This window comes from Acanthochromis polyacanthus, chromosome 9 (genome assembly GCF_021347895.1).
Source record: "Acanthochromis polyacanthus isolate Apoly-LR-REF ecotype Palm Island chromosome 9, KAUST_Apoly_ChrSc, whole genome shotgun sequence".
NCBI lineage: Eukaryota > Metazoa > Chordata > Actinopteri > Pomacentridae > Acanthochromis > Acanthochromis polyacanthus.
In genome coordinates this window covers 40,892,844-40,905,345 of record NC_067121.1, presented here as the reverse complement: position 1 = coordinate 40,905,345, position 12,502 = coordinate 40,892,844, and the positions used below count along the sequence as shown (strand labels likewise).

The 12,502-nt window shown below is 40.2% G+C and overlaps 1 protein-coding gene across 1 annotated transcript; it reads right to left on the bottom strand.

Moving 5' to 3' along the window:
- Positions 1-798: 798 nt before the first annotated feature.
- Positions 799-12,039, bottom strand: LOC110954289 (uncharacterized; the record flags this gene model as incomplete). The annotated part of the gene is made up of 7 exons (XM_022198763.2): positions 799-1,266; positions 3,038-3,177; positions 4,601-4,746; positions 4,825-4,969; positions 7,303-7,398; positions 7,477-7,621; positions 11,874-12,039. Coding segments are annotated over 7 exons (987 nt in total), but the record flags the coding sequence as incomplete, so codon positions are not given.
- Positions 12,040-12,502: the final 463 nt, after the last annotated feature.

The following is a 12,502-nucleotide window of genomic DNA, read 5'->3' as shown; positions in this document are numbered from 1 at the left end:
TTTGTCGGACAAATGTGTTTTTCTCACCCGCTGTGGTAATCACATCTGAAAGTGGTTTATACCGGCGGATTCATGAGAATCTAAGCTTTCCATCGGCGTATAGTGTTTGTATAATCGTGTTTGCAGCCGTCGGACATTCTTGAAATTCCTATGCAAATTAGTAAGTGTACCGCCGGCGGTAACCTACGACGCACTGAAGCGTAAAGGGTTTTAACCCCCCGCTGTCTTCATTTAGGGACACCAAAAAATATTCTTTCCTTGTCTGAAAAAAGTCCAAAAATTCAGAAAAAAAATCCCCAAATTTATGAAAATTTGCAAAACCTTCAAAAAGAAAATTCCAATACTTCCTTAAGTTTTTTTTTTTTTAAATTCCCCAAATTTCTACCTAAAAAAAAAAATGAACAGCCTATCCACCAGGATGTGTTTACAGACTACTGGACTAGTTGTACAGTTTCTGACTCTGACAAAAGATGTAATTTCAGCAAATGTGTTGATGTATTTTTAAAAGCCAACACTTCAAACCCATTCGCCTCATACACTCTTGTTTTGCATTTTACAGATTTTTGGACAAACAATCTTGGTTTTCTCTCCTTTTTTGTGAAAGTAGTGCTTTAATTGGAAAATTACAGAAAGTTCAACAGAGCTGAAAATGCTTCAATACAGAAGGCAAAGAGTCATCATACATCCATAATATACATTGTAGTCTATTGCCACAATAAAAAAACAATTAGTGCAAAAACAATGAAAAAGTATTTTAGAAAACATTCTGAATCAAATCACATGCATTTATTTGTTAAAAAAAACAGACTGTATTAATGTTGTATATGCAGCAGTTAACTGCTGGTCTGTAATAGTTCATGAGTACTTCAAAAAAAGTGTTTCAGATGAGAGAGTATTGTTGTAATGTTGTTGGAGAAAAGATGAGGAAACATTTTCCTGCCTTCCCATCGCAGACTCTAGTTTTCCTCCACATAAAGTAACACAGCTCCTATTCCAGTTGTTTATGTGTCTGTCTGCAGGCCTCATTTTAAAACTGACATTTGCCTTCCAACACTGCAGAGGCTCGTGTGAACGCATAAATCAGAGTGAGTCTGGGCTCAGACTTTACAGAATCAACTTAGGAAAGGACTCTGAACTTTTTGCCGTCGAGGGGTGACACCATGAGTCGAGCCGAGCCGGGAGAGTAGAGAGGCCGCCACCTGTTCCTCCAGAGGACCGTGAAGAATCTAGAGATGAAGAGGATGCAGGACAACACCAGCAGCACCACTACAGAGACGGAAAAACAACCAGAAGGACAGCATGGCATTGGTAGTTTTATAGTAGCTTTGGAAAGTTACTGTTGGAGGTGAACAAAGAAAAATCACCTCCATAAGAGTCTCTAGATAAATTAAATGTTTTCTTTCAGGGCTGTAGCTGGAGCAAAAGCACCTTAAATCTCACTGACTGCCACTAGATGCTGGTGTAGTGTCATGTTTTTGGGTATGATGAGCTAAAAGTAAAATATGACAGAATTACAGCAAATGCTGTTAGACTGAAGACCAGAGGTAAAACATGTAGAAAACACACAATGATGAAGATTCTAGTAATGACTGATGTTTGTGAGTGTGTCTGTGGACACGGACACACACACACACACACACACACACACACACACACACACACACACACACACACACACACACACACACACACACACACACACACACACACACACACACACACACACACACACACACACACACACACACACACACACACACACACACACACACACACACACCCTGTGACTGTGGTGTGAACATAGATGCTTTATAGAAAACGATATGTGCAGAACTCATAACATTGCAGTTTAAGCTTAAAGCAACCTCACCTTTAAAAGAGGGCTATCAGAAACATAATACACAGAGGTAATATTCTCATTTATTCTTATTTTGGTCTGGAACAGGTGCACGGTGCCTTTCACTGAGCATTATACTCTGTATAACCTGTAGGATGCATGAAGTCTGTCTCAGACTAACAGGGCAAAGGTTGAACATGTCATTAACTCTGTGAAACATGACCTGATGATCACCTGATGTCCTCTGTAAAGGGATGTAGGTGTGAAATATGACGACCGGACATCATGATCTGATCAATAGATTTAGAAAAGTCTAATGGTGTCAGAACTGTCACTCCTAAAAATGAGTACAAAGCCTTCACACAGCTCAGTGTCTCTGTTCTTCTCAGGCTGTTATCACTGCTCAGATCTACTCCTGAGTTTTTGTGGACAATAAATCCTGATTCCTCCTGGTGGCTTTTTGAAGATCTTTAACATCTGAACATGGTCTGATTAGTGACTTAGTTTCCACTTCATCAGAAACACCCGGTCCCTTCCAAAGTGATACTTTTTCCCCAGAAATGGAGTCAAATAGTTTCTTTAATGAGGCATCTTGAAAATCACTAAACTGTAACTCATTTGGGAAATGATTGCTTTACTAATGAGATTCTAGGCTCTGATGTCTGACATGTGGCTGTTGGTTAGGAAGTGTCACGGACAGTAGGCTGTTTTCTTTCTCTGTAGCCTCCAGCTGTTCCAGCTTCTGTTTAATAATGAACACATCTTCTACAGACTCATAGATGTGCTGTGTGTCATTCAGTCGTTACACCAACAAACCCTGACAGGATGTCGTCACAAAACGTCTTTGGACATCTCAGTTTAATGTTCTTGATTAGGATGAAGGCCTTTTGGAACAACACAGCTCAAGCAGCTGATGTTAGCTCATATGTGGGCAGACCAGTGTTTCAGTAAGCTGGTGTTTCCAGAGAGCCAAAGGCAACACCACAAACCTTCTGTTGGGAAGGTCACCAATGGTATGCTGTAATTCTGGGCTTGGAACTGACTCCAGTGCAAACCAACTGTTGGTTTTACACCTTGTTCTGTCCGTCTACAGATTTGCCCTGTCTAATAAACACTAAATTCTACTGAGGAGACGAATGCAGGAAGGCTTGGTTTGTTTTAGTCTTTAAGTTTAAAAAACATAAGTAATGTTAAACTCACCCATGAACACTGAGTTTGGAGTGGGATCATCCAGGTTGAAATGCTTGTAGACGTTTCCAACCAGAGCCACGATCACCACTGGGTAGACGGTCAGGATGTAGCGAACCCAGCGGTCCAGCAGCCAGTTCTCCAGGATGAACCTGAACAGGAAACAACCGGCAGACACATTTAAGATTCACGTGATGTCACTGGTAGCCTGACTGTGAGAGTAAAAGCTTGATACCGACTAAAGTATTTCTGTACTAAAAGGTCCTAAAATCCTCGTCTGAAAGTGAACAAGTGACGTCAAAAACACTGATGAACTCATTACAACGACACCTGAAAACATAAAGGAAGTGAACCTTCAGCTCTTTAAGCTTTAAGGTTTAAAAAGCACTAAAAAAGGGGCAGCATGACGATCTGAAACGTGGTGGACTGTGTGTGTTTTGACCTTTTACTGTCAGTTTATGCTAAAGCTGCTCTTCCTGGACTCTCAGTGACTCTGAGGCTGGTTCACTGATGGTCTGTTCTGGTTTTAGACATAAAGAGAACACCACACAAGATCTGCTGTTTTGGAGATGATGGGACCCTCACAGTTTGAACCTGGTGAATGTTGCTGCCCATACTGACCCTCACTACACCCACAACGGGCCTGTGAGCGTTGGATCAGAAACATGGAGCCATGGAAGAAGATGGACTGGTCTAATGAATGAGAAGAAGGCCAGAGGGTGGAGGCCTTGTGGTGCTCTGGGCAACGTTCTGCTGGGAAACCTTGGATCCTGGCATCTTTGTGGATGCTATTTTAACACTTCCCACCTACGTAAATGCTGCTGCAGACATAAGAACCTTTTTGAGTCAGTCATATTCCCTGATTGCAGACATCTCAGATTGAGATCTAGGAAGTCAACAAGCATCCCTGAACAATGCTTGCATTGAGCAGGATAATGCTCTTCCACACTACAAATACAGCTCAGGAAAGGTTTGGTTTCTGATGGAACAGGACATCCTCAGAGGTCTGTGGAATCCAGAGCTGTTTTAGCAGCATGTTTGGAAACCTGCACAATGTGTGACAGTGTTTTAATGCTGATCAGCTAAACGGAGTGTAGAATGGAATCTATGGTAAAAAAACATTTTTACTTCTTTCAGTGAAGCGTCGTATTTGTTAAACATCTCTGACCTGAAGGTGAAACACAGCAGCATGAAAAAGTTTTCAGACACCCTCAAAATTTTACACAATCTCAAATATTATCATGAAATATTTGTGGAAAAATCGTTGCTGTGTTTCAAAAGTTGTAGCTGCATCAGACAGACAAAAACAAACACAAATTATGTTTGTTTACTGTTTACAAGAAAAACAAACAAAACTAAATTCTACCAAAATGACCCAATGCTAAAAATATATTATTTTTATGGAACCAATCAGGTTTACATTTTTAATGGCTTTTTTAGGATAAAAAAAAACTGCACTTGAAGACCTGAGAGTGATTCTTACTGCAAAATACATGCAAATATAAGCAAAGTAACCTGTTTCTACCCAAAGGGCGGTTTTCTACTTTTAAAACTTAACCTTATACAGTCACTCACCAAACCACCACCTCCAGAAACAGGATGCACAGAGAGGCGGTGGCTGCTGTGCTCTTATTGACGCCCCACAGATGGAGAACCAGAGAGAAGTTGATCAGAGAGGCGATGGAGGTCCATGTGGTGTAGACGGCCAAACCGTTCTGGACCTGAACACGGCGACAGGAAAACACACATTACTCCCATGAAGCAGAGCTGACGTCGTGCACACTCTCACTCTGTCCTACCAGGATTCTGAGACAGGCCAGGTCTCTGCGATGGTACGTCTGCAGCCACAGTCCATAGTAATCTGTGGCATAGCAAACGAAGAACAGGGCGCTGTAGTTGGAGAACGCTATCAGGATTAACAGAACCAGAGCGGCCAGCATCAACCTAAAAGACAGAGAGAGAGAGAGAGAAGGGGGGGGGGGGGGGGGGGAGGGAGAGAGAGAGAGAGAGAGAGAGAGAGAGAGAGAGAGAGAGAGAGAGACCATGAAGGCCTCGTATCAGCAGTCATAAGGTCAGCCCTGTACCACATAAGAACACAGAGAACTGATTAACCTTTTAAGCTTCAGTCAATTCCAGCCGTTTTCAGTACAAAAAATCGCTAATATTCTATTTTTAAATAAAAAAAATTACGAAAAATACGGGGAATATTGGACGCGCATCGGGAGGTGCATTTCCTTGAAAACGACCGATTCGGGGATTTTATACGACTTCAGGACATGTTTTGGACAAAATAGTTTACTGGCTTGTGTCATCTGATGTAAAAGGTTGGATTATGGCCGTTTTTTGTGGAATCTTTTTTTTGTGTGTAATAATAAACCCGGAAATGTGAGTCGCGCTGTGTGCTTTGAAGCCGTGTACAGAGAACGGATGGATGAATATTTGTTTTTGTCGGACAAATGTGTTTTTCTCACCCGCTGTGGTAATCACATCTGAAAGTGGTTTATACCGGCGGATTCATGAGAATCTAAGCTTTCCATCGGCGTATAGTGTTTGTATAATCGCGTTTGCACCCGTCGGACATTCTTGAAATTCCTATGCAAATTAGTAGGTGTACCGCCGGCGGTACACTGAAGCTTAAAGGGTTAACCTGTGGGTCAAATTGAGCCGTTTTAAAGTTTGAAATGTGAGAAAAATCTATATTTTCACAGTGAAGCCTCTTCATGGTCACATTTTCAACATTTTTGGGAAATTTTTGAACATTTTTTGGTGGAAATAAAAGAAATGTTAAAAATGTTTCTTAAGAACATTCACATAAAAATCAACCAAAATCCAGTAAATTTCGCTGGAAAAAATTTTTTAAAAAAATCACTAAACTGCTGAATTTTGGGCTTTTTTTCAGATTATTTTTTGGTGCTCATAAATGAGGACAACAGGAGGGGTAAAGGACCTCTGCTGTCATAACACGCTACAGCATGGACTGCTGTGTACATTTCTCCAGCAGCATACAGTAAACTACACTGATATCACTCAAACGTTGACTCACAATCACATCACCTTACAGTAATCTCATTACTTCTCAGTTAAACAGCAGGCATCTGCTCTTCTGTCGAATCAAAACGTAACAGATTAGATTTACAACAGAAAAAATACTGGCTCCACAGCAGGCAGTCAGTGCAACAAAAACTGTACTGAGTGTAAATCTAGAATTTTATCAATACTTCATGTGTCCACGTTAATTTTTGCTGACAGACTCAGTCCTCCTCAGCATGGATGATATCAGTGAGGACAACCTTCTGATGTTCTGCAGTGTCTGAAATCCATTCAGCAGCATTTGTTCCAGCTGCTCTTTAAAACACCCCAAAGGCTTTCTATTGGAACCAGGTCAGCTGACACAGCTGACCTGGTCACTTGCTTCTTCTTTAGAGAGCAGTTTTGTGTGGTTTTGGCAGTAGGATCGTTACCATGCAGGAACATTCCTCCTGTGTTGTCGTCTATGAACACTGTTTGCTCCGTTATAGGACCACATTTCCACCCCCATGCTTCACTGCAGCAGTCTGTCCAGGTTCAGGTCAAACATGCTGGGCTCCATCTGAACAACACAAACTCATCTGACTACAGAATGTGCTTCTTTTCCTGTTCTTTACCGATGTTTCATGCTCTATCTATAGAGGCTGATGCTATGAAAAGTGTCTTTCTGCTTGTCCTGGTCGTATTCCATCTGAGCTAAACGGTGGAACCACTTCAGGACGATGACTACTGTAGCTTTGATTACTGGTCCTATGGCTCACTGTGTTCCTCCTGATTACTGCTACAGCTGTGTTTGTACACATTTTTAGTTGGTCATGATCTTCCTGCATCTTTGTGACGTCTCACATTTTTCTGTTTCACTGGGATTCTTTTCCACGTGGAGCCGTGATGCAGACAGATAAACGCATCGTGTCACAGCTGGTTTTAGAACAATGTTCAGTCTGACAGAAAGCTACTGATGTGCTTCATTTGGTTTCACAGACGTCTGAGCCTGGTGTTAGTGAGGACGTCTCTTTTGTTGCACTGACTTTCTGCTTGCTGTGTATCAATCAGACATAAGGTGTTTCTTTCTGCAAGCGATATAAATATTATCACCCTAAAACGTGATTTTAATTATTGAAGCAAACAAATTTCATCAAAATATCACATTATTAACTGTCAGTGAATCCAGTCAGTACATTCTGATCAATGACTGTTTGCTTTCAGTGTCGTTTTCATGCTTTTGAAGCAATGATTAGGAGAAGACGTACTCTCTGTCCCACACCAGGAGCCAGGCCACGTTCATCACCATGTTGGACAGCCAGCAGAAATAGAAGGCGTACGGCAGCAGACACTGAGCCCAGGATCTATTCAGAGACAGACGGATATCAGTTTCAGTTCTGCTTCAGTAAATATTCAGTATGCCTGCTACGATGCTAGCTCACCCTCTGCATATGTATGAAGTGATGTAAACGACCATCAGGGTGAGCCAGGTGTAGATAACGCCCCAGATAGAGAAGGTCCAGCCGGCTGGAGTGATGCCCGTCTCATAGTGGCCCGACACGTTGCCTGTACTGGAGCGGAAAGGACCTGGAAAACAACAAGAACATCCAGATATGAGAGCAGGACTAAAATATGACCCAGCTGTGTCCATCGTTCTATCAGAACATGGTCAGACACTGAGCTGGAAGAGCACGACGGTCTAAAAAGAACTTCACATTTTCTTCATCTAAAGCGAAGGAGCCCAGATCAGAATGTGGACAAAAACGGTGTTTTAGATCAGCAGGACTATTTGACATGGATTTAATGTGTCGTCTTTAAAACGGCTTGATTTTAACCCTTTTTAAAAGTTTGAAAATGGAAGATTTTTACTCATTTTATGAAAACGTTTACAAGAACTTCCTCGCCATTTTTTAATTAAAACTTTTAAGAGAAACTTTTAAGGAATTATTGGATTTTTCTTCCTGAAGGTTTTGTAAATTTTCAGAAATTTGGGGATTTTTTTGCTGCATTTTTGGATTTTGTACAGATAAGGAAACCATTTTTAAATGAGGACAACAGGAGGGTTAGGAGCTCTCTGAGAACACATGGACTGTTCTAAATGAGCTGGACTTTTTAAAGACTTGTTAAAGAGACATCAGGAGAAAACAACAACAAATCATTTGTACACACAAACTAAGAAAACAAGACGTTACCTTAAATCCTCTACTGCTACAGGAAGTGCATAAAAGCACAACAATCCTGCATTTTAAAGTCCTATTCTCATAAAGCTGCACGATTACCAGCAAAAAGTAGTTAGGTATTAAGTTTCGTTTCTCCCTCTGCAGAAACGATGACTGTGGAAGCAGTATTTCATTGTTTTACTGCTTTGGTTGCTATGCACGTAGAAAGCTCAGTGTAAACATTGTCAGACGAGTCGCTGGGCTTCTCCAGTGAGTCACTGAGGAGATGACTAAGAGAGCAGGGAGGGAGAGGAAAACATCTGCACACAGACACACTATAATTACTTAACTCGTCTAACCTTGTTTTCTATGGAATGCTGGATCATTTGAACCCTTTACACCCTGAACAGTTGCTAATGAAACCATGTGACAAACAGAGAAGAGGAGTCTCTTTTAATGACAGAAAACCTACTCTAACCCTGCTTTACTGTGAGGTACATACAGCCTCACAGTTTAGGAACAACGGGTAGAATGCAGTGTTTTTGCAGCATTTTCAGCAAAACCTGCATCAGAGTAGATATTAGATGTATAAAATACAGACAGGACCGTCACACAAAGAATACAGCAGTAAACAGATGCTTAGACTTTACTGTATGCACTCTAATGACATAGAAATGGATTATTTTCTCGACAAAATGATTGAATTAAAATGCCTGCATGTTAAACCAAACGGCAGAGACTGATTCACTACGTTTAATTTAACCTCTTTTCTGTTTTCTGGAGATCACTTACTGGGCTCCAGAGAGTGGCTGAATGTTTTCATGAGCTTCCTGACATTTTCTAACAACTGAATCCGTTAAATCGTCGTTCTGAGAACTGAGCTTTGACTCAGGAGTGTTTCTGTAGTTTGGAGCTGATCTGTAAGATCGTCACCTCAGTCTGACGCTGAATTTCTGTGATATTTAGTCTACAAGCGGAGTACTGCATATATTAGTGACACATTTTCTTTATTCCTCTTTTTTGTAACAACAATAAATCTTGAGTGTCTTTTTAAATCATTTAATGGTCTTTTTGCACCTTCTTGGTGTTACTAAATATTACTATATCACCTGACATCACATCACTCCTATTCTGGTTCCCTGTTGGTTTCAGAATTGATTGTAAGATTTTACTGATCACTTTTAAAGCTCATCAGGGTCTAACCCGAGCTGCATTTATGATCTGTTGACCCCGTGTGATCCTTCTGGTCGTTCCAAAGTGTAAACCTAAAGGAGGCTGAGTGTTCTCCATCAGAACCTCCACTGTGGAACCACCTGCAGAGTCTCTAACGTCTTTTAAATCACTTCTGAAAACCCTCTTTACAGACCTGTGTTTATGTGAGGTTTACCTTTAGCTTTACTTAGTTTTATTCTGTATTCTGTCCTGTTTATTTTAGATGCTCTTTCTGGTTTTATTTGACTTTTAGCTGCCTGGTTCTTTGGTCTGATGTCGTCTCTGATATTTTATTGATGTTTTATTTCTAATTTTAACCCTCAGTCTTATTCTTTGATTTTTTTTTAGCTGCCTAGTTCCTTTGTTTGTTATGATGTTTAATCTAGCTAAGTATTGCTTTAATATATTATCAGTTTTACTATTTTTCATCACTGAATGCTCTGGTTTGTCTGCTGGATCTTCTTTGTCTGTGTTTGCATGTTCTAACTGTAAAGCTCTGTGTGAACGCTGTTCTTCAGGCTGCTGTATCAATAAAATTATTCTTACTATTACATGTCATTTTATTTGCTATCTTCTCTGCTCTGTCATCTCATCTGATAGAAACGGTCGATTCCATGTCTGAGTTCAACCATGTGGGCCCTCAGGTTACTTTTGCTCCATGGAGGTCATCAAATGGTTTCATTTGGGAGGAACAGACCAGCAGCTCCCAGTAACAAGGAATGTACCGCTGACCAGTGACTAATAAAGCCCTGCCTAGTCGCTGCTGGTAGCTTCATGCACATTCTCAGCCCTTTTGTGTTATTCTCCTGAGGGAGAGGAGCTGAAACAAGCAGCTTGTTGCATAATGCTTTATTTTTATTACTTACTGTCAGAACAAACATATCTCTTGTGTGAGATCACAGCGGTTAACAACATTTTCATCATAACAACAGAATCCAGGAATCCGCCAGTAAAACATTTTTGAACAACGCAGTGATAAATTGTGGCTGCTGCAATGCTAAAAGTCAGCCTGGAGCCCAAAATAATCATCACTAACTGACTCCGCATATCACAAAAATGATGTAATGGCTAAACCTAATCACAATGGAGGAAAAAAGCTAAACTAACGACAACAAGCACAACAGAAAAGCAACATCTGGTGTCTCTGTAATGTAAAGAGCATGCAACAAATTAAGGCTTTTAAACATCACTGGGACAGTCTGGCTTCCAGCATCCAAACAACAAAAACCCCTTTGTCTTTATTCACTGTCTGCGTAGTTCCTTTTCTCTTTAATTCAACGCACTTCTGTAAATAAACTTGTCAACCACATACTGCCTGATGATCTAAACTCCACCAGTCCATTTCTGGGAACTAAAGTAGATGGCTAAAAATAATAATAATAATAAAAGAAAAATGCACTGCCTCACTGTGCCAGCACACTGAGGAAGGAAAATATCCTCTCGGTTAGGAGCCACACCCTGCATATGGATGGCAGATTTTCTTTTTCCACTTGTAGAGGTCACCTGAGGATAGTTTTACCATTCTGTAACCCTTATGTCGTCCTGTGGGTTTTAAAGTTTGAAAATGTGGAAAAAATACACATTTTCACAGTGAAACTTCTGATGTCCACATTTTCAACATTTTTGGGAAATCTTTGAACATTTTTTGATCAGCAAAATTAACTGATTTTGGTCGATTTTTATGTGAATGTTCTTAAAGAGAATATTAGAAGTTTTAGTTATATATATATGTAATCACTTTAGATATTTTCAGATTTTTTTAGAAGATTTTTACTAATTTTTGAAAATATTTACAAGAATTTTATTGCCAAATTTGGGGGATTTTTTAAAATTAAAATTTTAAGGGAAACTCTGATTTAATTATTAGAATTTTCTTCCTTTTGCAAGTTTTCAGAAATTTGGGGAATTTTTTTGCTGATTTTTTGGTATTTTTTCAGACAAGGAAACAATATTTTTGGTGCCTGTAAATGAGGACAACAGGAGGGTTAAGCTCATTTGGACTTTTGATATGAAGTAGCTCTAATAAAACCGGCTTTAGGCAACAAATACTGCTGTGAGCACCAGAAACCACATAAAATTAGATCAAAAAGAGCATTTTAATAAAATCTCTGTAATTTATTATAAACACACAGTACCTCTTTGAATTGCTGTTAGCACAACACAGGCTGATTATATAAGTAGCTGCTAATGATGCTAACGATGCTAACATGTAAACTCGTTGTTCGGTGTAACGGTAAGTGACGGCAGGATGCTCCATTAGTTAACTGGGAGTCTCCGTAGGGGAAAAAACTGTTTCGTAACCGGCGAAAACACAGTTGTGTAAGTAGAAAACGGAACCCATGTGTCTTAAAAACAAGCTAAACATGCGAGAAAGACCGTTAAAAATGAGCTTTTACACACAGAAGGTAAACTTTTAAGCTAGATGATGGGGGGTGGGGGGACTCAAATATGTCGGTTATTAAACTCACCTCGTCCTGCTCCGGCCAACGCGTTAACGACTAAAACCGCGACAAAAACCACCGCACACAAGATAATGACAAAAATACGAGACAAACTGTTGTGCTTCATGTTCGCTGGTGGGCTGCTCCGTGTGTCTGGCCGGGTCGTCGGGCTGTCGGAGGCCGTCAGGGAGCGTCAGGGAGGCGGACACACAAACACACCCGCACGTTGACTCAGTGGTGCCTTCACGTGTTCCAAGGAAACGCCCCCAGCCCCGGAGCTCATTTGGAGGTTTAATCTTTATTTAATGTGTATATAAATCAATATGTATGTCATTGATATTGTCAGAAATTCTCATTGGACAAAAAAAAGCAGGAAAGTGTGTTCTTCTGCATTTATGTTTTTTTTTTAACTATTTGGAGTGTGTGAAATTTGAAACGCAGTGGCGACATCTACAGGCGAAGAGCGGAATTGAACACAGCACCGCTCAGCTGCTTTAAAATCCACTTTATTTTACCAATTTTTTAAAAAACTATTTATTTATGTATGCAGAACTGTCCTCTGCATTTGCATACCATGTAAAAAATATTCAGCAGTAGTCTGTATGAGAAATATAAAGAAATTACTTTCATTTAAAGTTTTTTTACACAATAGTAAG